Below are 27,742 nucleotides of genomic sequence, written 5' to 3' on the forward strand. Positions count from 1 at the left end.
AACTGTTATTGTTTTTACTTTTTTTGTTTACACTTATTTATTGAGCAATTAATGCAGTGAAATTGATATAAAGGATAGGTGTGACGATTAGTTTTGATGTTAGGACACCAAAGTTAAATTATGTGTACTGTGAATTTTATTGGATATTATCGTTTTATTTTAGGTCGTTTCTATTCAGACCCACTGGAAATTGTGTATATAGTAGTTGTATTGTGGTGATAATAATTATGGAAGAGGCAGGTATGCTATGGAAGGTGGTATCGTTGACTAGGTCTATACACTTCACACTATTACTCTCTCTACTGTAGGCTACTTATAATCAGTGTGCGTCTGTGCAAATCGGCTGCAAATCTCACTGCAATGCTTTTTCACATCGTAAAAATTACAGAATTGCTGTTTTATTGTAAAATTATCGGATTTAAAATGCATATCGTATAGGCCTATGATGGAATAAAAACATATTTGGTCACACAACACAAGATGATTTTTCACATTAAAACTGCAAGAAACTTTGTCTTTATATGTGTAAACTAGCTGATCTGAATTGTACACTGTTTTAACTGACTACTGAATTCCCGTACGTAGGACGGGCTAACACCTCGTTTCATCAAAATCGGATGATTTTTGCTCGAGTTATCGTGCTAACGGACACATATATAAATATATGAATTTAAACTGATGGTGTTTTTGGTCTCTAGGGACCTCAAAACGAAAAAATAAATCGGTCCCGGGTCCAGGTCTTACCATGAGTACTACGGTAATAGCTTATTCCCTATATGGGAAATTCGCTAAAACAGGTTTGCGAACTATCAAATGACATCACTATGCATCATATCCACAGACCAAGTGACGCACACACAGGGCCAGTTCTAGAAATTTTTCAGAGTTAAGCGAACACCCGAATCAGCGCCACCTAGAATCCCCCCCACCCCACCTCCATGAATATAACTTACCCCTATTTGTGAAATTGTTTTCCCAAAATTTTTGGGAAGAACTTTTTTATAAGTTTAGGTTAGAAGAATACATGCAATAAAAGACTTTTTCAACTAGGTACTGTTTATTATTCACAGAAATTTAACATTTTTACACTTATACACTTTAGCAAAACCCAAAGTTAACGATTTATTTCTAAATGTGAAATCAATTTTTACAGGAAACTAACTTGGATACGATATAACTTAAGTTTTTAAAGCCTATTAGCCTACAATGAAAAACCGGTGTAGGTAGATGACAAGAGAGGAATTTTTAATTGAATACATTAATCATGTAGAAAACATGAAATACCCCCGCTGCAGCAAACCTGCAGACTAAGCAAATTTCAACTTGTGTGATTACGTTTCTACTATAATATTTCCATAAATAAGACATATTTATTCCCAATTTAAATAACATTAGATTTAACGAGTGCTTAGGTTTGCTACGGGGAAGGTAAAAAGTGTTTTTTGACCATACGTCATTAGTATAGGGTTAAAATTAATAAATTTGCCAAATTTTATCAATATAAGCCATAAACAAGTAAACAGAACATTAAAGTATTATATTGTCTGTGGTACTGCTCTGCTCTAGGAGGAGAGAGTGATCAGGGGAAGAGGGGAGGGGGATGTTTCTTGTGACAAGTGGAGCTGCACGCTTATCTCGAGCATGAGTCATGAAATGAAACCATAGAATATAGAACTATAAACTCAGGCGCCGCGCTGTACGCTGCCGAGCGTCAGTTCACTACAAATCGAAACTGTAAATCAATGCCTTGAGTTGATGTGCTGTACAAGTATATGCATTTTCAAGTGCTGTTGGTACAAACAGAATAAATGCCTTTGGTGTGGTGCTTTCGATACTTGAACTCTGAGCGAAAAAAAACTAAATTAAGTGGTTCACTTGTCAGTAAAGTTGTTTCCAATTTTGTCTTCTGAAAAACAAAATTGTGTCTCGTTGGCACCACTTTTTTCGTGGCGCCATATGCGACCGCGTAGTTTGCGTATGGGTTAAACCGGCCCTGCGCACACATACAACAGGCATCTCTCTAGACCGCCTTGGAAAATTCAGGCCCTTCAAATAGACTGTTTCTAAGAGCAGTTTATATGTAGGTGTAAACCACTAAGTTTATATAAAATGATAAACAATTTTCAGATCTGCTGCATGAAAGATGATTTGATTCTTAGTTTTTTTTTGAATAAGCATAATCATTGTTTTACATTTTAGTTTTTTTAGTTACTTATGTCCCTACATGCCACTAGTAACTTTATAGTATTTAATTAAATAGGTACTAGCTGTAGGCCCGTCCTACGCACGGAAATCAAGTAGTCGATTAAAAATGAATATAATTCAGAACAGATAAGTTTCACTAAATATTTATATATTTGATCATCGGAAAGTATATTTTGTTATTGTCTACTATATTATTGAAGAGAAAACAGTCAAATACTTTGTAGTCCTAACTGTTTAAGGCCATTATTTAAACAAAAATATAGGAATATGATACATAAAAATGAAGCTTAGATTGTGTAGATTTGCCTAAAATTATTAATATTAACGAACAGGCCGATTTCCTAAGGGCTCCGCCTTACGTGTTATGGGTTAATGTTTCATTAAATTAATGAAATGCTAAAATATAACTGGTTGATTCTACCTTAGTGCACAACACTTTCCTCTGGCATAACTTGGTGTAGATTATTCTTATACAACCTCGCGTTATTTGTGTCTCCCAGTTCCTGCAAAATCTAACTCATTAAAGTTGTCCTCAAAGAGTTTGAGGGCCTGACGCATAGAGATCACCCGCGTAGTGATGGACCTGTCCACATACAGTTAAACAATAGGGCCCATTACCCTCAGGATGTCTTAACGCCAGCACCAAATGTTACTTAAATGAAAACAAAGGATACCTATATAATGATTCCTACATTTCTCATATTTAAAATACTGTGCACTAAAATGTCTACATAATTTCATTTAAAGGGCCCAAGTTTGAAAAGTTCTCATCAAAAGGCATGTTAAAAGCAGCGGGGCCTTATACCTTATACCACGTTCTGAGGTGGCCGAGGTGGGTACGGTTGTACACGAACTCGCCGTTCTCTTTCACGACGACTCTTGGGCGACCAAAAGACATGTTTTGTCATCCCATATTCATCGTCTTTCAAACACTTTAACCCTCCAAGTGTCCATAGTAATGGTATTAATGTCGGCCCATTTATTGCGCAATCGCAGGGTTTTATTAAAATGTATCTTAGAAACTTTAAAAACACTTTAAATTATACTGTTTTATATATCATTTTGTTTGAAAAATTATAGGCTTCAATATAACATATAAAACGTTACAAAAAAATTTTCTACAATTTATGTGCGGTTAACATTTTTCAAAAATTATAAAATAAATGAAAAAAATGTATGTTTGTGCTCAATAAATTGTTATAATTTATAGGTTTTCAATTCAATTCAATTCAATTCAAACAATTTTATTCATGCAATTTTTAAATGAAATACATAATCCCATGTGCCATGCAAAGCACGCGCGGGATGAAAAACACATTTTTACTACTGTAATACATTTCATTTTCTGGCAGCAAACAGTTCATTTTTTTTCTTCTTTGTCACTTTACATAACAGTGAGTAGACATTTCCTATTGCAACAGTTTTAATCATATAAATAACACTTATGTTATAAATAAACAATTTAGAATAATTTAATAAGAACACGGTTTTTAGAAAGACAATAATTCTACATGCAAATATAAATATTTATTTATCTAAAACAATGCTAAAAATAAGTTACAGATTATTTATGCTATATTATGATTGATAGAAAACAACAAAGCTTTTGACTTTATCACAGACCTTTTATCATTATAAACTTCATTACCGAACATTTTTACAAATGCATTAAAAAATGTTGGACCAAGACAACAAAACTGATGCCTACTAGTTTCCTTTTTAAAAAAACTTTCTGCTAACAAGTAATATTGTGCTGATCGAGATATTCTATTGACAGGTTTCATATTAAACATGTACGGATATTTAAAAACAAACATAATCAAACAGTATACGTGCAATTGATTGAAGGTTAAAAGCTTTTCTTGTTCAAAAAGATAACTAACTCTATCATATTTTTTTAATCCAAAAACTGTCCTCAGTGCATGTCTTTGGTTCGTGATGACAGGTTGTAATATGGTAGGATAAGTACCCCCATAATGCACTATTCCATATCACATCACACTTTCAAACCAGGAGATGTATACCTTTTTTAAATGCTCACTCCTAATGTTGTCTCTTAAGTGATATAAAGCATAATTTATTTTCCTTAATTTAATTGAAAGTTGTTTTACATGCTGCTCCCACTTTAAATGATGATCAACTAACAATCCTAGATATTTAACATATTCTACTACTTCAATACAACTGCAAGAACAAATATTTTAATAGGTCTACAAATATTTTAAAATAGCCACTTTGTTCAAAATTTTATGAGGATTCCAAAAATATAATAATATAAGGCCCCTATTAGACGAGGTAGCCTGGCGACGTCGCCAGCGACCAAACTGGCTACTCAGCTTGTCAATGGTCATTGATTCTTATGGATGTTATAACACGAGGGTAGCCAGCGACGCAGCCACACTTTGGCGACCGACTGGCTACCGATATTGGTGACGCTGCGTTGAAGCATATGGAGCTTATTACACTAGGTCGCCAGTATCACGTCGCCACTCGGTCAGTTCATACATTGACTATAGTCAATGGTTCATATCACGGGGGTACTTGCACACTGTTGTGTTGCGTTCTGTTGTGTTGTTAGTGGGTGAATTGTTCACTTCAGTTGATAACATGTCTACATCTGTATTGGATATGTCTATATGGAATCTATGGAAGATGTCTTTATCTGTATCTGGATTGTGACATACGAAAATAATTGAAACATTTTGTATTGTCCGCACAGAGCTTATCAAAAAGGGTGTAATATAACCCTTTCGAGCATTGGATGAACGTATATTTTTCTCTTCCTTTGCCTCCTTTTCTTCAGAAGTAACAGAAGGAGAAGACTTTTATAATCACTCATTATTCACTGTAAACATACAGCTCATAACAAGTACAAGTACAAGACAAGCACTCACAAAAAAATGAGTAACGGCGGTAAAATTCTAGCTACTCAACTGGCTACTAGGTTTGGTGGCCAGGGTCGCTGGCGACATCGCCAGGCTACCTCGTCTAATAGGGGCCTAAGGAAGTAGGTTTGCAAATAAATAAGTTATGGGTGAAAAACAGATTTCATACATTTAGCGTTAGCTAAGAATGCATAGCCTAACCATAGCTAGGAATCTGGTGGACAATTTACATCAATATCCACTACCTACTTCTTCAGGATCATCAACCAGCCCTTCAAAATCACTTAAATCATTCTTATAATGCACTACGTATATCACTACTTTTTATTTTTAACACTAAAACAATGATGAACGTAATAAAACACATCAGTCATCAATGCGAGGTTAACCAAGTTGTTTACAAATACGCACGTCATCCGTCTGCTACAATATTTTCGGAACTAAAATTAAAAGCATCTAGAAACAGACGTCAGGAGAAAGCTCAGAATCTGCCGAAAACAACGATACCAATCTTGATCCAGTTCAATCTGATTCAGTCAGTCCCAGAACCTTCAAAACGATGTTTGTGTGTTGCAAAAGCAACGCATAACACCACGGCGGGTGTGTTAAAGCACTCACTCGGAGGGTTAAAGCATTCACTTGTAACAAACTGCTAGATATAGAATCAATGTGAATAATTTACCGCACCTCTTTTAAAACACAAAAGTAAGTTAGGCTAAAAAATAAAATAATTAAAGAGAAATGTAAATAAACAAACTATCGTCAATTGCATAGACCAGCTGTTGTTCACTAGGCCTAATTTAATCGAATATCTTAAACTTCTAAAACATGTAAGGCGTAGCCCTATGAAAATCTGCCTATGGAGCTGAGCCCTAAGAGAATTCTTTCACATCAATACTTTTCGGCAAATCAACACACTCTGAGCTTCATTTTGATGTGCTATATGCCTATATTTTTATTTGATTAAGGCCATTTAACTTATCATTTACATAAGATTTGATTTTATCTCTTTAATATTATACAGGGTGTTTGTGAACTCTCTCGAAAAAATTCACAGGATTATTCCTTGGGTTAATACATGAATATTTTACATTATAAACATGGGTCGCCGGAGCCTCATTTTCCGTCTGTCTGTATGTGTTTTTTATAAATTACCTTATAACTCGAGTTTGAATCGAGGTACAAATTTTAAATTTGACCCACTTGTGTATTTTAACGTGGTACACAAACATGCAACATTTCATTTCCTTGACTATAGCCGTTTCAAAATGGCGGCCATCTACAATCTTTGACCTCAAATTACATGAAAACCACTAGAGTTACAAAAAAAACACAAGAATAACAAATTGTAGGAAATTTTATGCCAAATCAAATGGCACATAGATCTTAAAGATCGGACAACAAACAGCTGAGTTATTAATTTTTTAAATAATTAATAATTTCTTTACTGGCTTCTAATTGTTATTGTTTATTCATTAAAATCATCTGATACAGAGTACATTGACATAACCTTAAACCAGCGAGCACATAATAATAATAATGATAGAGAGGACACTGCGTTTAACCAAATGCACTGAAAGTGTGGCCAAATCCGCCATCTTGGTCCGTCATACAGCCTGAATCCAAGACCCGCGAGCTCAGTTCGCATTAAAAACCCCGCGACAAATACACGATCATTAAACAACATTAATAGTTGACAAAAAATTCTGAAATTTTGCACACTTGTAGATATGATACTGAGGAAAACGATGGTGTTAATATAAAATTATAAGTTATTATAGTAATTGAGTTATAAATATGTTTAATACTTATGTTGTTTAATTTTTCAGATTCAGACATGAAAAAGTTGTATTGCGAGGAAATTTTTTATTTTTTGGTCAGAGAAATTTCGTCAGCGGGAAAGTTGTGGATAAATAACCAAATTTAACTATCCGATTCACCAAAAATTTTTATCATGTTCGGTTTTCTAAAATACCCCCGCCGCAGCAAGCTGCTGACTAAGCGAATTTCCATTTGTCTGCTGAATTGATTTTCAGTTAAATAGGCCTATATTTTAATAACATTAGGTTTAACGAGTACCTAGGTTTGCTGCTACAAGGAAACTAATAAAGTGTGTTTTTGAGTAAAATATTGATAGCTTAGTACAAAATAAATAAATTTGCCAAGTTTGATCAAAATATATCCATAAACAAGCAAACTACAACATTTGACAATATTCTCCATAAGAATAACATGTGAATTTTAAATTTACAATTTTTTTAATTTTCTCCGTTACTAATAATCGAACAAAAATACTTTTATATACTAAATTATTTGTTTTTTTAAGCTCTTTAAAAAGGTCTAAAGAGAAATCGGGAAATTTTGTGTTTTGAGGGTCAAAAGTGAGAAAAACCAATTTTTACCCCATAAAACCCCCCCGTAAAGCCCCGTTCCCATGGTCCGATCGTGCTGGTTCGCGAACTCATTCAAGTTTATCTCGCTTTACACCTTTAAACCAAATTTCATCAAAATCGGACAAAAATTACTCAAGTTATCGCGTTCACGGACGTATATATATATATATATATATAAGTCTATATGGTGTATATATATATATATATATACATATATAAAAATTTGAACGAATAGTGTTTTTGGCCTCTGGGGACATCAAAATGAAAAAGTAAATCGGTCCCGGGTCTAGGTCTTACCGTGCCACCTACGGTAATAGCTACTTCCCTATAGGGAAATTCGCTAAAATCAGGTACAAAAGGGATCCATTGCCGCTGCTCCGCGCCACGCCCACTGCGCCGCCGGGCCGTCGTCTATACATTTAGGGTGCAGTGTTTTAATGTTTTATACTGTTGTACTGTAATATTGTATGTATTAAAGAAATTTTCAAATATATTGTCTATGAAGAATTTTCAACCGTTTAGCACAACTTTTTAAAGACTAATTAGCTTTCAATATCATCCAAGATAAACTAAAGATAATTCTGTAAGTTAAATTAAACTTCCCAAATATATTTGTAAAATTACACTCAATTTACTGTCCCAGAAAAATTACAGTTTTATTGAGATGTTGCCTGATTTTATTTTTGTGAAGGCTTTCGTTACTGATTTTACAGTAGTAGCGAACTAAACATTGAAATATTTTTGAGTAATAATTTTAATTAGGTACTAAACAAAAATGATTTTTGTCCATATTGTTTCATATCCTGAGAAATGTGTGTACTATTTGGAAACAAATTTACTCCTACACATTGTCAAAGTACTTTGTTCGTCAAGTCCTCAATTACATTGTTTTCCTTTACACTAATATCATTAACTTTATATCTACACTATTCTCATCAAACATAGCAGACGACTAGCGCGCTACACACGCCGGGACTACTGTCGGGGAAATAAATATGTGCTTGAGTTTGAGCCTAAATATCTCTTGAGATTAATTATTCGATTTTGTTAAGACAAAAATTAAATAAAAACTGGTTTAAATACATTTTACGGGGTAACAATTTAAAAAAAATCCGTTTACCAGAAAAATTTTTATAGTTGAAAGATTCTAAAAAGTACCAGTTTTTAAGAAACTCTGCACTAACACTGAAGTTTAAATCTTAATTGTAAACAAACCACTAAGCCAATCTTTCTGAAATTTGGATGGCTTATTGGTAGATTTATTGTTAACAGTTCCATGCATTTAAAAATTTTTACTCACGATAGTTTTTATGCTGATGTTTATTTTTAAAACGTATGCTAACATCGTTAATAAGACGCTAAAAATTTCGTTCAAAATATCATCTTGTTTGTCGTGACACAACAAATAACACCAATATGACAGATTAATAATGGTTAACAAAGGTTAAAAAGATATATATTTGTAAACAAAAATTTCTCCCGCAACTGGCAGGCCGATTGGCTCAGTGGTTTGTTTACAATTAAATTTTAAACTTTAGTGTTAGTGCAGAGTTTCTTAAAACCGGATACTTTTTAGGATCTTTCAACAATATAAATTTTTCTGGTAAACGGATTTTTTTTTTATTGTTACCACGTAAAATGTATTTAAACCAGCTTATATTTAATTTTTGTTTTAACAAAATTGGACTATTCATCTCTGAGATATTTAGGCTCAAACTCGAGTGCACATATTTATTTCCCCGACAGGTAGGCTAGCGCCGCCATCTTTGTCCGTTTTGCCGGCTAGTAAGACTGCCACGCTCCTGCGCTCCGAGTAGCGCTTCTATTTTGTTATGTGTTCGCTGCCTTAAACAGATCTCAATAGTTAAGGTAAAAATAAGTTAGGAAATGTTGTTGTTAGGGCAAACCAGCTGTCTTACATTGTTGTAACAATTTAGAAAGGATCAGATGATTTTAAAGAATAAACAATAACAATATTAAAAGCCAGTAAAGAAATTATTAATTATTTAAAAAATTAATAACTCAGCTGTTTGTTTTCCGATCTTTAAGATCTATGTGTCATTTGATTTGGCATAACATTTCCTACATTTTGTTATTCTTGTGTTTTTTTTGTAACTCTAGGCTAGCGGTTTTCATGTAATTTGAGGTCAAAGATTTTAGATGGCCACCATTTTGAAACGGCTATAGTCAAGGAAATGAAATTTTGCATGTTTGTGTACCACCTTAAAATACACAAGTGTGTTAATTTTAAAGTTTGTACCTCGATTCAAATTCGAGTTATAAGGTTATTTAAAAAAAAAACACATACAGACAGACAGACGGAAAACGAGGCTCCGGCGACCCATGTTTATGATGTAAAATATTCATGTATTAACCCAAGGAATAATCCTGTGAATTTTTTCGAGAGAGTTAACAAACTATTTAGATTTTGAATCAGCTGTTAAGTGTAAAATTAATAGCGTTCAAAAACCATACCTAACCAAACATTTTCAACATGGTGATGAAAAATGTCTGCTCTTTCAGGAAATCATGTTGATTTCAAATTTCTCTAGTTAACATAAAAAATATACGGTGATATGGTAATGGTAACTCAATAGGAAACAAATTTGTAACTGAGGCCTAAATAACAAAGCGGCGTGAGACATGACATTTAGGATAGGCTAGGGCTGTATGGTTAAATAAAGTAGTGAACTTTGATCCAACAACAAAATAACGAAAATGGCCGTACTTACTAAAGTAGACTTTGTAATCGATGGAATTCGGTGCTCCTCTCTCAACGATTTGATAAGACATTTTGCGGATAAAAGTGGAGGTTGGCAAATACGAACAATATTGTTTATTTCCGAGCCGGGAAGATGAGATGAAAGATCTGCAATAGATCGAGAGGGTGCTGGCAGCTGTTTTTATCGCGGCATACATGATAGTTGAAACAGTGGTACCACTGCCGCTCATGCTTAACCCAAAATTACCCTTCCCATTCTAAAGAGGCATCGATTAAAGACTACTCTTGGGAGCAGATATTAGCTTCATCATAAATAGCTCCCTCATTAAGGTAGAGCAGTATATTTGTCATCCTTAAGGATTGGCTGAAGAAAATTGTAATTTTAGTTCCACCCAGTGTTCTTAGGGGAGTGTTTTGTTTACAATTTGTTTCTTGTTATTTCAGTAATTTAAACCCAATATTAACCAAATAAAAAAATGGAATCTTAAACCACGGTAGCATGTGGCATGGTAGAATGAAAACACATATGTGTGCTATTCCCGCCATATGCTGACGTCAGCCTATGACGTACAATGCCCTTCCAACTGACCTCAAATCAGTAAACCTCTCTAGGTTTAAAAGGGGTTTGAAAGGTGTATTTTATACCAATTAATTACCCAGTTGATCTAAAATGTATTGTTGCAATAAGTCTAGTATAAGCTGATTAATTACGTTTAGTTTGACAACAGTTGTATTGAAAAACAAAGAACCGTTCTTTGAATAACGCTGGCTAAATAAAGACGTTTTTCATTTCATTTCAGCCTGCAATCGCCATTTCACTATGTAGAAAAATTTATAAAAATAATAACAATCAAACCAAAACAAATATACTATATTTTTTTGCAATCTGGGTGACGTCAGCATATGAGAGGAATAGCACACCTATATTTTTTCCTTCCACCATGATCTTAAACGGTAGCGTTCCCTGGCTATATATCCAAAAACTCGCCTTTGGCTCGCTGGGCTTCCGCAGACGACTGCATACGGAACGGATACAATAAGAACTCCGCATAGTTGATCACTGGTGCCAGATGAAACTGAACATCAAGAAGTGTCAAGTGATATCCTTTCCACCGTTGTCATTCTTCTATAACATTTGACTACACAGTACCCTAACTCGAGTTCAGGAGGTATGTGACCTAGGTGTCATTTTTGACACCCTCACTAAGACATGAGTCCCACGTAACTCACATCTGCAGAGGAACAAATAGAATGTTTGGCTTTGTCTTCCACTATTCGAGACATTTTAGTGATATGTTGGCTCTGAAGGCCTTGTACTGTGCATTTGGTGCACGTACCAGATTCTGAAGTATGCCTCACCAGTGTGGAGCCCTATCTAATTGAAGATCATTCAGATTGATTGATTGATTGAATTGATTGAAGTATTGAAGAAGATTCATAAGAATATGGTTAGTGTCAGGAACGGATTTCTTTATCGGCACGTTCCAACTGAAGACAGTTCTCGGGATCTGGGGCTCCAGTCTCTTGCAAGCCGTCGATTTTCTGCCGACATTGTGCTGCTACACAAGATCCTCAATGGCAAGGTTGACTGTTCTGACATCCTGCGCTTGGTATTATTCAAGTCACCATCATCTACCCGATCCAGCGACCTGTTCGTGAGGCAATACAACCCAACCGCACAAACTATGCATCAAATAAAATAGTACGATGTCTCGCCTTCAAAGATTTGGCAACTTCTTCTGCGACAGTGTGGCGGCTTTCAGGAGTAGTATTGATAGTCTTCATGCGCAGGAACGACTTAACCTATTGTTATCGCCTTTATACAACTAATGCTTTCAATAATAGAATATTTCAATATTGTACTATTCAATATTGGGCTGGACCGGGGGAGTTGCTACAGAGAATTACGTTTGAGGGTAAGCCTTCGGCTGGACCGGGGGGCGTTGCCACAACGACTCTCCCCCACTCCACTTAGGTTGAGAGAGGGGTGGTCGGCCGTGACGTCACATTTCGGAAGTCTGTGTCGTCGGGAGTCTGCGTCGTCGGGAGCCCGTGGCGCGTTCCCGTCATTATGAGAATCCTAAATTGCATTGTATATTTTATCTACACGTTGTGAAGTATAGTGAAGTATTGAATTATTTTTCTTCTTTTTTTCGTGTAAAAGGAATGTTTTTATTTTTCTGTGAGACGCAATCTATCCCCATTCTGGGTAAAATATGAAGAAGGAGTAAATAAGTAAGTATCACTAACTTAAAACCAAAACAAAACTAATTTGTTATTGTGTTCAGTTCACAGCTGTGACTGTAGGCTATTCTACCACTGAGCTAATTTTGACATGCAGTGCTACCAACGAGGCAAAATCAAATACTGTATATTGTTTTAACTAAAGAATAAGCGATACTATAATAATCTATGAGTAATCTTACTGATCTAAAGTCATTGTGTGCTAGCATAGACTAACCAACACAAGTAGACTTCTCATCCCATTGTAAATTTTGAAGCACGTTCTTCGTGTCTAGTTCATGTACGTGACACAAAGGCGCCAGTGTCGATGAAACTTTGTTTCCATTATTTTAGGGTTAATTTCTTGATTTGTGCTTTACTGTTTGGTTATATAACCAGGGGGCAAGTTATTGTTTATGATTAGATCGTATTATTTGGTTAAACGAGGTTTTAAATGGCTGTAATAACGGGAAACAAATTGTAAACAAAACACGACCTCTACATAAACCGTACATGAACTAACAATAATATTGTCTTCAGCTGTTCCATAAGGATGAGAAATCTACTAAGGGAGTATGTTTTATCTATGGTGCTAGTGTGTATGAAGCAGCCCAAATTGTCTTCGAAACATAATTGTCATCCATTTACAAAAAAATATATAACTCAATTTCTACTGAATATATTTGAATGTTTTAGGTCTCAAATTAACAGAAATGAGCAGGGGAACAATATCAGTAATACAAAAATTGATTTTTTTTTGCCCAGGGGGTCAACCGACTCCCCGTAACTGTTTTCTATTTTCTGAAGTGATTTGGTGTCTGTGACCATGGTCTGTGATAGCATTAAAAAATAACTTTTAGGGTATACTATATTAGGGTAATTAAACCAAGCCCTGGGGGTAAAATCACATCATGAGGTGGCAACACTGCTGTTCAGTCAGTGCAGTGCAGTGGCAGCTGTGTTGTGTCTGTGTGTGTGTGTGTGTGTTGTTGTTGTTGCCTGTTGGTTGTAGTGGGTATTTACTCAGGGGAGGTATAGAAGAGGCTACGATGACAGCTAGTGGGCTTCTTATTAGCTGAGGGAACGCCATTATCGTAACAAAACGATGTATAGCATAGACGTCGGCCTCAGTGGTCTAATGGTTATCGTGCCGGGCCTGTACGCTGAAGGCCCGGGTTCAAATCCCGCTGGTGACATTTACTTTTTGTCCAAAGATTTTTTTATTATCAGCAAGTTTGGTTGGTTTGGTTCGGTTATGACAGTTTAATTTTATTATTAAGTCATTATAAAATTTTATTTGAGCAATTTCTAGTTTTATTTAATAAACAGAATTATTTTTTCTATTACTGTACTAAACTTTTGTTATATTATTTCATTATCAGCAAGTTTGGTTAGTTCGGTTAGGTTATGATAGTTTAATTTTATAATTAAAAAATAATAAAATTGAATTTGAGGCATTTATAATTTAATTTTATGAACAGAACTATTTTTGCGATTAGTAGGCCTAAACCTTAATTGCCAATGCACTCTCTACTACAGCGCTGTTCACGGAGGAATTTTGAACTAATGCCTCATTCGTACCTCCCCTAAGTCAGACCCGTTGTAGTGTAAGTGTAGGTAGACTGTATTTTGTTTAGGTAGAGTTAGTTTGTAGGTTAAGTAGTTAACTGCCAAGAGTGCCAAGCCAAGTGCCTAATGGCCGGCTCGAGTTCTGGAAAATGTCGCGAGCTTATTTGTATAACCTAGCTATATTGTAAACATTACAATTTAAATTAATTCTAAAATTATAAAGGATGTGACACTTAAATCAAAGGTTTTCTTCGAAATGTAATTGGTTTAAGTTCAAGCTTAACAGTCTTAGTCTAGCCTTGACCCACCATCAGCGTTTATAATTTCTTGTTCTTGAGCCTTATAGAAAATGGCTTTCAACTATACAGTATCTCCTAAGGTGTTCAAAGCTCTGCAAACTGTTGACATCGAACAGCTATCAAAGTGTACAGCTAAAGAAATAAGGCCAATTTTACCATGTCTAGTTCGCATGAGTTTAATATCACCTATGGATTCAACAAAAAAATGCACAGATGGAAGAAAGCAAATACTAACAATTCTATCTGGAATAGAATTAGTAAATACCATCGTGGCTTTACTTTCCATAGACTTTCATGGTTTGGAATTAGATGTAAAAAAGGAACAAATGTTGAGGTAAGAATTTGACTTTGCTGTACCTACCTATTTTGTATCCATACTTGGGAATAACGGTTGAATAGAAATTCTAACAAATAGCAATATTCGTTAGTTTTTTCGACTAACTTCTATTTTATTCGTTCGTTTTTTAAAAGTGCTAGAAAAATCTTCTACTTACTCAGTTAGCCTAGATTTATAGCTAGGCCTACTTACTTTCTGTAGCCTATCCGGAAATCAGACTTCGCTTTTCAAAAAATTAGCTACAGATATGGCTTTGTCATTCGCATGTAAAAGATCATCTAATGTGCAAGACTGGTCTAGGCGTGTGCAGATCAGCAGATGGCCAGGATCCTGAACAGCACCACATGCGCACAAGATGTTTTCTTCGTTTGGTAAGAGACCCCATTTCTGCATGTTTGTCTTGCATTTTGGTACCTCGACCCTAATTCGATTTAGGGTCTTCCACACCGTGTAATGAAGGCCTCCACCAGGAGCCAGTTCCTCCCTGGCTGGTATGGGATGGTTAGTCAACGTGGCCTCCCACCTTGCCACCCGATTGCTTGAGAGTGATCCATCCAGGGCTCGTTCCGTGATAAAAAGCTCTTTCTGGACCGAAGCTGTCGCTCTGCAGGTTGGTGGCCGTGTAATGGGCGACGAGGGTCTGTCTCTTGCTTAACTTAGCCTAGTTCTTTCTGCGTCGGCAGCGACATCACGTCGGATTGATGGAGGGGCGATCCCTATGATAGGATAGAGTTTGTGTACTGGGGTTGGTTTCAAACACCCAGTTACAATCCGAGCCATGTCATTGACTGCAATGTCAACCTTTTTTGCATGTGACGATGCATTCCATACTGGTGCAGCGTACTACGCAGCCGACACACTGAGCGCTAAAGCTGAGGTTCTGAGGACATTAGGGTTAGCACCCCAGCATCTGCTGGTGAGCTTCCTGATGATATTATTCCTCGCTGACTCTTGTCGCAATACAATGCGCCTTAAATGTCAGTGTGCGGTCCAGTATGACACCAAGATATTTGGGTGTAGGACAATGCTGAATACGGTCTCCCCGCCACCTCACATTCAACTCACGGCCTGCTTCTCTATTGTTTCAAAGGTAAAAGGCACAAACTTGGGTCTTAGCAGGGTTCGGCTTGAGGTGATTTGTGTCATAGTACTGGGAAAGTTCATTTAGAGTCATAGTCAGCTTCTGTTCCACCTCTTCAAAACCCCTACCTTGTGCCGCCACCGCCGTATCATCGGCATATATATACTGACGTGTAGCGTTTGGCAACGGTTGGTCGTTAGTGTAAATGTTATAAAGAGCTGGGGCTAAGACGCTACCCTGAGGCAATCCATTTCTTTGATTCCTCCATCTACTTTTCTTGCCTTGAAGGGACACGAAAAACCGCCTGTTATGAAGAAAAGTGCCTATCATTGAAGTCAGCTGATAGTCTTTGGTAATACTGTACACTTTTCCCAAGAGTCTTCAATGGTTTATGGTGTCGTAGGCAGCTGTTAAATCTACAAAAGCGACACCCGTGATCTGTTTTCTCTCAAACCCATCCTCAATGTGCTGGGTCAGGTTTAAAACTTGACCACAACAAGACTTGCCTGATTGAAAGCCTGCCTGTTGTCGAATGATCTTTTGTTCCAGAAAATCACCAATTCGATTGAGTATTAGACGTTCTAATATTTTATATGTGTGGCATAAGAGGGAAACAGGACTAAAGTTCTTAGGATCGTTTGGATCTTTCCCAGGTTTGAGCAGTGCAGCCACACGAGCTTTCCTCCATGCATTTGGCTTACGCACATGTTCATGAGGCTCAACAGTCATTGCATGGCATTTTTACCTAGGTTCTTTAGTTGTTCAACTCTGATCTCGTCAATACCTGGAGCTCTATTAGTCTTTAAGCTGGTAATGACTGCAGTTAGCTCGGACATGGTGAATGGTTCTTCCAGGATTTATAGCTAACGAATAGATAATATATTCGTTAGTTTTAAATCGTTACATTTTTGGTCAGGCCATATCTCAAATACGGGTTATTTATTTTATGTGATCAGTGAGGGTTACGTGCCCGTGAGAGGTCAGCGCCCTTGTTGACAAACAATGCGGGGGATGGGGAAAGAGAAAGTCAAAGTCCAGTTGCCTAAGCACCGAGGGGTGGGAAGGGGGAATGTTTGTTTGGTGATTATAATCTCAAGTGTTAAAACATTGTCTTCAGTTGATGTTTATTATCTGACTGTGACAAGTTTTAAGTAATTTGTTTCTGTTGTAGTAATGTAACATGTGACAATGTTTGATTCGTGCGGGCATCGTCAAAAACTACAAAATGTCCTAGGCCTTCAATATCAGTGTATAATGTTTTGTGCTAAAACACTTACTGTAATGTTTTTGATCAATTGTAATTATCACTTTGGTTAAATTTAGTAATACACCATACAATCCAAATGTATTATATAAGCAATGCTCAATAGCATTCATAGAAATGTCACTTTCCTTTGTACTGTATTTTGTTATTTTTGCTACTGGTAGATGATTTGTTTCAAGCTTATGTTACAATCCATTTGTTTACATTTTTGTGGGCCTAACACTGTCATAGCTACTTCTTGACACTCCATAAGACTAAATTGTTAAAAATTGTAAAGATAGAATAAAACGAATTCTTCTAAGAACTTTTATTCAACATTCAACTAACTTAACAACTCACTTCCAGAACAAGTCAACAACATCGTAACCCCTGGTAACCCTAGTCATATGAGTAAACATACAAATAATTACTAAATCACATGTCATTCCATTACATCCTCTCTCCCATGATAAAATGTTAAAACTGATACCGCAATGTAGGTTTAACTTCTCTTCCGGTCCTAGTGAAATACCGTCCATTAACTTTTCTGCCTCTTTCCCATTCCACTCTATTTTCTTCTTTCTTTCCATTAGAAGTTTCTGTGTTTTCGCTCTCTTTTCCGTTGCTAAGGCTATCTTCTCTCTCTTGACAAATATTAGGGGTTCATTCATCCGGGTAACGATCCCATGAATCATACATGCTGATATATGATTGTTTACATGTCGGGATAAGAAACCTCCTGTTTCTTCTTAAACAATTTCCATTAGACTTCACTATGTATTCTCTATCATTGGAACCTCTATCTACTATAGTCCCGTACCGCTTCAAATCAGTTATCCATACATTAATCCCCTTTTCCAATATGTCGAGATTTCTAGCTCTGTGCCTACGATCATAGTAAATTTTGTTCTTTTGATTCTGTTTTCCTTGGTCATTTCGATACTGATCTAGATCAGGCCAACGAGGTTGAAGCTGCTCTGGAACTGACGGAAGAGTTGTGCGTATTTTCCGTCCAAAAATCAATTCTGCAGGTGATACTCCACATGCAAGAGGAGAAGAGCGATGTGCTAAAAGACCAAGATATGGATCTTTATTCCTCTTTAATATCCCTTTACATGTCTCAACCGCTCTCTCAGCTTGCCCATTAGACTGAGGGAAGTGAGGGCTTGAGGTCTCTATAGTGAAACCCAATTCTTTTGCAAACGCTCTCATATCTGAAGAGACTAAAGCAGTTCCATTATCAGACCTTACAACACGTGGAATCCCATGTCTGGAAAATATTGACAAATAAGCTTGTTTTATAGCAACCGTATTAATACTGGCTAATGACAACAATTCAATATATTTTGAAAAATAGTCTTGCATGCAAATATATACTTTTCGATTATACACGAATAAATCTGTCCCAACAACTTCCCAGGGTTGATTAGGAACCACAGACGTGATCAATGGTTCAGCAGGATTAACCCGATTCTCCAAGCAACTAGAGCAGTTCTCAACCATTCTCTTTATAACCACCGATAGTCCAGGCCACCAAACTGTGTCCCTTGAACGAGCCAGACACTTATTTACTCCTAGATGTCCACTATGTATCTGGGATAAAATCTCATTTCTTAAAGGTTTTGGAATAAATATCCTTAATCCTTTTAAAATCAGTCCATTAACAAAAGACAAATTCCCTCGTTCTCTGAAAAATTCTGTATTCTTTAAGTCCGTCCACTCACCTGATTCTATTGCTTTTCTCAACATGTTACATATAACATCTTCTTTCACACTTTGACGAATTATTTCTAATCTACTGTCTGAGCAAGGTAATGTAGACACAACTGAATTAACAAACACCTCAACATCTTCATCTAGTACGTATCACTTTCCACAGTTGAAACAGTCTGCAATGGTGCCCTAGACAGTGCATCAGGAACAAAGAAGCTTTTTCCTGTTTCATATCTCATTTCATAATCAAAAGGCATGAGTCTCATTCTGAATCTCTGCAACCGAGGTGTCAGGTCACACAAAGACTTTTGTCCTAAAATTTGGATAAGGGGCTTGTGATCAGTAACCAGTTCAAATTTCTTTCCCAAAATGAAAGAACAGAATTTCTCACAAGCCCAAGTTAGGGAAAGAGCCTCCTTTTCAATTTGAGCATACCGAGATTCTGTGTTAGTCATAGTTCTTGATGCATATTGTATTGGCTTCCATTGACCATCCACATTTTGTTCCAAAATGGCTCCAAGTCCGAATTTCGATGCATCTGCACACACTCTAGTTTTCCTCTCAGGATTATACAAATGTAAAACGGGAGCCTGAATCAATGCCTCCTTTATCTGCTTGAACTGTTTCTCATGAAGATCGGACCAGTACCATTCATTTCTTTTTGAAAGGAGATCATTTAATGGCTTGGTCAGTTCTGAAAGGTTGGGAAGAAACTTCATTAAATAGTTTACCATTCCAAGAAAACGTTTCAACTCGGTTTGATTTTTTGGAACAGGATACTTCTCCACAGCCAAGGTCTTTTCTGAGTCTGGCATAAGCTGGCCATTTTCAATAAAATGTCCCAAGAAAGTTATCTTTGTCTTTTCAAACACGCACTTCTCCCGATTCAAAGTGATACACGTTTCACATAGACGAGAGAGAACACAGTTAAGTCTTTTGTCGTGTTCTTCCTTCGTACTACCAAACACACATATGTCATCAGTTAGATTTACAACACCTTCTAAACCTTCCAAACATGCAAACATTTTCCTTTGAAAATGTTCAGGAGCTGAGCTGATCCCAAAAGGTAATCGCTTGAAATAAAACCTACCAAAAGGCGTTATAAAGGTTGTCAACTTGGCACTTTCACTGTCAAGGCCTACTTGCCAGAAACCACTGTTCGTGTCAAGTTTAGAAAATATTTTTGCTCCTGCCATCTGAGCTAGGGTCTCATCCACAGATGGTAAAATTAGTCTTTCTCTCTCTACATATTTGTTGAGAGCTGTAAAATCAACACACAACCTTACTGAGCCGGACTTTTTAGGGACAACAACTAAGGGAGAGCACCACTCTGTTGGTTCTGTGACAGGTGCTATCACATCAGCTTTTACCATTTTATCAAGCTCAATCTTTACTTTATCCCTGAGCGATATAGGGATCCTTCGTGGCGTCTCAATAGAAACTGGGTTATAATCACTTTTTAATTTGATTGTATAGGGCTCAGTAAACCTTCCTAGACCTGAAAAAAGCTTTGGATATTTTGCTTCCCACTCGTTTCTTAAACTTACTACACCAATGTCCTTAAGCAATGAAAATGCTAATATCCCTGTCCTCCCTAAGAGGGGCTCTTTCTGGCTGCTTAGAATGAACACTTCCTCCATATGATCTATACCATCTTTCTTTAAGCTCACGATTGACTTACCAATTACTTTAAGTAGTATACAATCAGGACCTTTCAACTTGATACTAGTTTTTTCAATCTTAAGATTCAAAATCTGTGCATGTTGAATTCCAATACAGCTGACATCAGCACCAGTGTCAATTTTGAAGTTAAGATAATCAGTCTCATTAACCAAAAGTTTTACATAAAACGGCTGGGAGGAACTTATATTTGACACCCTTTCATCAATCGTAACAGAGCTCAGAGCAAATGGATTAACTTTGCTAGATGATGGTTCAGATTCAACCTCTTGAACTACTGAATTGAAACTTTTTCGTTTACATGCCCGACTAAAATGGCCCTTTAATCCGCATTTGAAACAAACTTTATCAACTGCCGGACACTTTTCCTTGGAATGAAACTGATTTGAACCACACCGACTACATTTCTGACTATTTTGATTAAATGCTGAGGCCTTACCAAACTGCTGTGCGTCGCTGGTTTTACCAAACCTTGATGAAAACGTCTTTCTTGTTTCCATGACTGATGTTTCGCTTATCTCTTCCGAGTTAGCAGCCTGTTGTTCCATCGCTTCTGCTTGCCTTGCTGCTTGAACTGCCCCAGTCAACGTTATCCCATCTTTTAATTGTAGGTGTTTGGATAAACTCTTATTAGACATCCCTGTAACAAGCTTAAGAAGTATCATTTCATCATTAAAATGTCTACTCTTACAATTGCTGCATGACCATTCACATTTCTCTGACATTTTATGTAAATCATTAATGTAAGAGTCAACCTTCTCACCTGGACATTGGTCTTTCTGTAGAAACATAGCTCGATGGTAAAATATATTTTTCTTGGTAGAAAAATAATCATCAAAAGTTTTCACTACCACATCAAATGAAACCCTTTTTTCCTCAGACATTCCTAGTGACGTTAGGAGTTCCTCAGCTTCTTGGCCCATGCAGTACAATAACATGTTCACCTGCTGATCTTCAGATTTTAAAGCCAACCCAGTAGCTTTACGGAACATTCCAAATACCTTTATCCAGTTTGACCATGTTGCTGGATCTTGGAAGTTGAAAGGATCAGGAGGTTTGACTTGGTACATAGGTTCTTGCCTAGATTTAGCCTCTTCACTCATTTTAGTATTTAGAACAGAGTTTAATTTATCTTTCAGTAATTCTGGTGTCAATTCCATTTTAAAATATTCTTCTTCAGTCTAAACGCTGCCACCATGTAAAGATAGAATAAAACGAATTCTTCTAAGAACTTTTATTCAACATTCAACTAACTTAACAAAAATATTAAAATTTAATTATAAGTTTTTAATGACAAATGAATTTTCCCAGAACAGAGCCTGTCATGGATATTGTTTTTAGCCTAAAACTGAGATAATTTCTATCAATTTGGAGGAAATCATAGGAGCCGATCTTTAAATTATTGTTTATGCACACTTTACTTAAATATTATAGGCCTATATTAGTTACCAAGATGTGTCATTATTTAAAAATCCTTAAAAACAACTGCCCAACAAACAGCTAACTTCTACAAAAACTAACTTTATTTTCTATCAGTTAGTTTTTCAACCAACTAATAACTTCTATCAGTTACTTTTTAAACTAACTAACTAATAACTTATCTATCAGTTACCGGTACTTTTTACAGGACTAACTAATAACTTCTAGTTACGGTAGAAACCTAGTTAGAAATTTTGACTAACTTTCCCAAAGTTTGTGTATCATCATTTTTTATGGATGTAATGTGACAGAATAGGCTATGTCTTACAACATTATTTGATCTTACTTAGGCATAAACTTGGGGTAGCCTATAAACTGTTATAGGACTGGCTGGGTAGCAGAGTGGTTATAGTGCTCGCCTACTAATCAAAAGGTCGCCGGTTCGATCCTGAGAAAAGTCAGTAGCTTTTTGATGGTTCGAAACTGGACCCAGTTGTTCCTGATCATTGGGCTTTAAATAAATGATCCTGGCTAATGAAACAGCTGACCTTAGTCAGTAACAAAGCTACACAGATCATCTCACACCATTCTACACTCATCCTTCACTCATATTTGGGTTAAAATACGCACCTAAGTGGCGTCCCCATCTTAATGGTTGATAATTGATAATTGAAAACTGTTAAGTTTCGTAGACCGTAAGTACAGTAGACCCTCAATATCTTATAGCTGAAGGGTGAGGAGTAAAAACTAGAGTTTGGCAATCAAGTTTTTCAAGCAGGCCCAAGCAATAATCAAGATATTAACTTATAGGCTACGTAATGCTGGGTAGTTAAATGGTGAATAAACTTAGTGGATGTAAACTTATAGTGCTTATCTAAAAATCAAAAGGGCGCCGGTTCGATCCTGAGAAAAGTCAGTAACTTAACTTTTTGATGTTTTGAAACTGGACCGAGCAGCTGTTCTTGATCATTGGGCTTTTAGCGAATTTCCCATAGGGAATAAGCTATTACCGTAGTACTCATGGTAAGACCTGGACCCGGGACCGATTTAATTTTTTTATTTGAGGTCCCTAGAGGCTAAAAACACCATCCGTTCAAATTCATATATATTAAATTAATTTCATAGAAATTAAAAACATAAACCTAACTGTAAACTATCCTACTTTGACCGTTCTCATTGCGTATCACAGTTTTTGTTGCTGCTTGGTTCAAATTGTAGCTGTTTTCATAAATGCAAAATAAAAAACAATAGTGCTGCACACTGTTGGTAAATCTTATAACAACTTTTTAATGCTTTTGCATATCATAGAACCAACTTTTTTAGTTAAAAAAGCTGACTAAATTCTTTAATTTCCTTCAAATATGAATACTCATAATGTTAACATGGGGAGCTACAGACCACTGGGGCGGAGCCCGAAAGGATTTTTCAGATAAGAATATGCCTACTGTAGACTATATGTTAATCGGGAATGTGAGCTATCATCGTGCCAAATTTCAGCCCAATCTGTCCAGTAGTTAATGCGTGATTGAACTTCAAACAAACAAACAAACACACAAAAATAAAGCTTGTAGTTTACTTGTTTAAGGATATATATTGATAAAATTTGGCAAATTAATTTATTTCATCCTATACTATTGACATATGGTCAAAAACACTTTTTACCTTCTTGTAGCAGCAAACCTAAGCACTGGTTCAATCTAATGCTATTTAAATAGGGAATAAATCCTTATATATAAGAGTTAAGGCAATTTCTACTAAACACTACTCCTCTGTTGATAATGGACGGATTTTTACAAACGATGTGTCAAAATTAAGTATTTTTGGTGTAGACGCCCCCTTTCACAAATTCCTGTTATAAAAGTTCTAGGGCTTTGCCCCACAGGCCATCAAAATCCCTATGTATTTCTCATGAAGAAAATATTTTGTCTATTTAACAGACGAGTAATTTGTATTAATTACATCTGTTCATAGTAAGCACATATGATACGCACGAGTGAGTTTGTTTTCAGTTTCTATAACTAGAGTGGAGTGAGCATTCGTTTTCAGAGTGAGTTTGTTTTCAGTTTTGACAACTGTAGTGGAGTGATTGATTACATTATTTTTGAGTTGACTCTTAAGTAATCGGAAATTATGACTGTTATTAGTTTTAAAATGACGCATGTTAACTTCGCAATTGCTCGAAATCGAGCAACAGGTACACTAGAATGTCTTATTTATGGAAATATTTTTGTAAAAATGTAATCAGACAAGTTGAAATTCGCTTAGTCTGCAGGTTTGCTGTGGCGGGGTTATTAATAATTATGATCATGGCTAAAGAAACAGCTGGTCTTAGTCAGTAACAAAGCTACGCAGGTCATCACACACCATTCTTACACTCATCTTTCACTCATATTAACTTATGGTTAAAATAGGCTTAAGTTACGCACCTAGGTGACGTCCCCATGATTAACATATACCGTAACAGATTATGTAGGCTACCTTGACGTCCACGATTCCTCAGTCGAACTTCCATTGACTAACTTAGTTTTGACTACTAAGTAGTCATTTTCAAAATGGAAGGTTGAATTTCGTTCATATAACGTCGTCATTTCAGTGACGTGTGCTGGCCGGACAACTATGCTAAATATATACTGTGTCATGTGTGTGTTTAATGTATTGGTAGCCTATATAGCCTATTTAAAAAAATTGACTACATTCAATGAATGAAATTTAACGCTAAATTTTCTGCTTTGAAAATGACTAGTCTACTTAAGTTAGTTGTCGAAACTAGTCAACGGAAGTTCGACTGAGGAATTGTGGACGTCAAGGTATGTAACCTGTTATAATTGACTACCAATTCCAGAAGGCTTCAACATGATTAAAGCCCCCTTGATCTCAATTGGTAATAATAATAATAATAGGCATAATACCAAAAATTCAAGTAGGCCTTACTAAAGTGTTCAGTTCAGGTTTACGATATGACGTTTGAGACCTTCATAACTCAGCCTTTACATGCTAAGCCATTATAAACAGCTGTTTTAAATCAAACTTCAGTATCTGTTATTGTTTTAACTTTTCTTAGTTTACTCATTTATTTATCAATTAAATGCAGTGATATTGATGTAAAGGATGGGTATGGACGATTTATTTAATGATGTCAGGACTATGTTGGCAAATTTTTTATTACCGGTAGTAGTTCAAATTTCAACTGGTGTAGTTTAGGTCTCTAGAAAACTGTCCAATAAGCTGCAGGGTGTCAGTAGAAACACATTGTCGATTCATATCATACCGTAAACTTAACTATCCCAGTAGTACTATATGGTTCTGAAACTTGGGCACTGACAAAAGAACTGAAATACCTTATTGCTGGGTTTGAGAATAGAGCACAGAGAGAGAAAATATTTGGGCCATTTCAAGATAACAGAGGCCAAGATACGAATAAAGAGAGACCTGAGAGAAATGTATAAACACCCAGATATAAGTTAGGGGGTGCCCGGGTGCTTTCCAAAAGTAAAAGGCCCGGATGGGCAGGCTATGCGTAGTAGAGAGAAGATACATCAAGGTTTAAAAATGTATTCCAATGAGTACTGCAAGTAAGATGACCAGTAAGAGGACCAAGCAATGAAAAACATCTCCAGACTGAGATCTACATTAGAAGAGGCTAGGGGATAGAAGAGAATGGGAGGCCAAAATCCTCTTAAGGTCTCAGTTGCTACTGTGGTAAGATAATAAACCAGTGTGTGTGAATCGGCCACCAATCTCAATTCAAAGCTTTTTGAATCGACACATTTGCTGTTTGCAGTTTTATTGTAAAATTATCGGATTCGAAATGCATTGTAGGCCAATAATCGGCTAAAAAAATAGTGGCCAAGTGACATTTGTTTACCGAAACTGCTATAGTTTTTCTATATGCAAAGTAACCAGGAATTAAAATCCCTAAAGGCTTGGGTTTTGTTGCTCCATGACCTATGTAGGGTCACAAATAATCAAACTGAGTACAATAAATTGTATATCCTATATTTAAAGACCAAGAAACAGTATAAGCACTCTGTTAACTTAGCAAAGAAAGTGGCCAATCAAGAATACATAGAGAATGCGGTTAACCCTTGTAAAGCGGCATGGAATATAATCAATTGTAATAGAAACCAGTCATCTTCTTTCGAGTGCTCGGCTAGTCCTGATCTTTTCAATCAACATTTTGTGAACTCTGTGAATCGTATTGTGGCAGATACCCCACCTCAGGTCAATGAAGCAGCTGCACAGGTAGCAGGCCTACTTGTGGAAAGGCCTCAAGATTGGGTCCAATGGAAAAGGGTTACCCCGGATGATATTGTAAATATAGTAAATAGGTTTAAGGCTTCTCCTTGTGTTGATATATACGGGATGTCATCTATCTTCCTGAAGACTGTTATAAGAGCAATTGCCCGCCCTTTGGCTGTAGTTTGTAACTTGTGTTTGGAACAGGGACATTTTCCCAAGGAACTAAAGATATCACAAACTACTCCAAAAAAACTGAGGATACTCAGTACCTGTGTATAAGAAGGGAGATGCTGAATCATTAAACAGCTATAGGCCTATTAGTGTCATTCCTATGCTAAGGTGCTCGAGACTATCATCAATAGGCAGCTTCTTGATCATTTTGAAACCAACAATCTGCTGAATAACTCGCAACATGGCTTTTGTAGGAAACGTTCAACCATCTCTGCCGTGAGGGCTGCTATTGAGACTATTCACAATGCCTTTGAAACCGAAGAATCCGTACTGTTAACACTATTGGACTTATCTAAAGCATTTGACTGCGTATTGCATGAATTGCTTCTAAGGAAACTCTCCCTGTACGGGTCTGGGGGGGATGTTCAATGGATGTTTACGTCCTACTTCAGTGGCCGCCAGCAGGTGGTATCAATTCAAGGTGCAAAATCTGGGGTGGCTGCGATTACGAGCGGAGTTCCACAAGGCTCAACCCTCGGACCTAGCCTCTTTATCATCTTAATAAATGACTTCAACCTAGAGAGCTATGATCCCCTATTATATGCAGACGACACTACCATTATTAATCGTGGTAGTAACATGGCCAATTTAACAATGGGGTCGAATCTCTGCCTAGGGGAGGCTAAAGAGTGGTTTAGGCTAAACGGACTGCAGTTGAATGAGGGGAAAACTCAGCAGCTGCTCTGCAGCTTGTGGACCCGCCCTGAAGCCAGGTTGGATGGGCCTAGTGTGAGTGCAGTCAAACTGTTAAATGTTACCATTGATGAGAAACTTACCTGGAACCAGCATATTGATGAAATTTGCAAAACATTGTCTCGCGTTGATTGATTGATTGATTGTAAGAGGGTGGACTCATGGTCCAAGCACGTCAACCGGAGCTTATTGTGCATCCCGCTTGCCACTAACTGGGTAAGCCTATGCCTGTGTCCCTAACTAGGTGCAGGAGCTTTTGCCCAATGTTAGCGTCTGGTTCCTCACCTGGCTGCTTTAGACCAAACAGAGCCCTTCTCCTAGCCCGTAGTCCATCGCAGTCCAGAATAATGTGTTTTGCAGTCTCATCGGACTGGTTACAAAGTCGACACTCCTGCTTGTCATTGACAATTCCTAGAGTGTGGAGATGTTTCCTGAAATGGCCGTGTCCAGTGATAAGAGCAAGTACCTGCTTGACCTGCCCTCTCCCCAGCTTTAGCAGCCAGCGAGTGAAGAGGGTGCTAGGTTCTGAGAGCAGTTTTTTGCCAAGTGATTGTCCAGGATAATTCCGCCAACGCTCAAGATGTTGTCCCCTGGACCATTTGTTGATTACATGTTTAGCGGCTGCTTTGCTGATGCCACAAAATGGCTCTGATCCAAAGAGTGGCATGCTCGCACCTTTTTTTGCCAGCTTGTCTGCACTCTCGTTGCCTCCAATGCCTACATGGCCTGGGACCCAGCCGAGAGTTACAGAGTTCTGTGATACAAGTCTGCAGAGGGAGTTGAAACACTCCCAGACCAGTTTTGAGGTGA

General features: G+C 36.9%; 2 protein-coding genes across 2 annotated transcripts in view; one reads left to right on the plus strand and one right to left on the minus strand.

The window, feature by feature from the left end:
• LOC128983462 (uncharacterized) overlaps positions 1–10,403 on the minus strand; it is a 50,552-nt gene extending 40,149 nt beyond the window's left edge. The window contains exon 1 of the mRNA XM_054402759.1: positions 10,216–10,403. Within this exon, the coding sequence (XP_054258734.1) occupies positions 10,216–10,402 (187 nt within the window). The 5' untranslated portion in view covers position 10,403. The remainder of the gene's footprint in view (positions 1–10,215) is intronic.
• A 3,714-nt stretch (positions 10,404–14,117) lies between these two features.
• The window catches only part of LOC128983463 (integrator complex subunit 2), a 78,256-nt gene continuing 64,631 nt past the window's right edge, over positions 14,118–27,742 (plus strand). The window contains exon 1 of the mRNA XM_054402760.1: positions 14,118–14,630. Within this exon, the coding sequence (XP_054258735.1) occupies positions 14,347–14,630 (284 nt within the window). The 5' untranslated portion in view covers positions 14,118–14,346. The remainder of the gene's footprint in view (positions 14,631–27,742) is intronic.

Source organism: Macrosteles quadrilineatus, unplaced genomic scaffold (assembly GCF_028750875.1).
Source record: "Macrosteles quadrilineatus isolate MER2022 unplaced genomic scaffold, UCM_ALF_1.0 Scaffold_1__1_contigs__length_201487025, whole genome shotgun sequence".
Lineage (NCBI taxonomy): Eukaryota > Metazoa > Arthropoda > Insecta > Hemiptera > Cicadellidae > Macrosteles > Macrosteles quadrilineatus.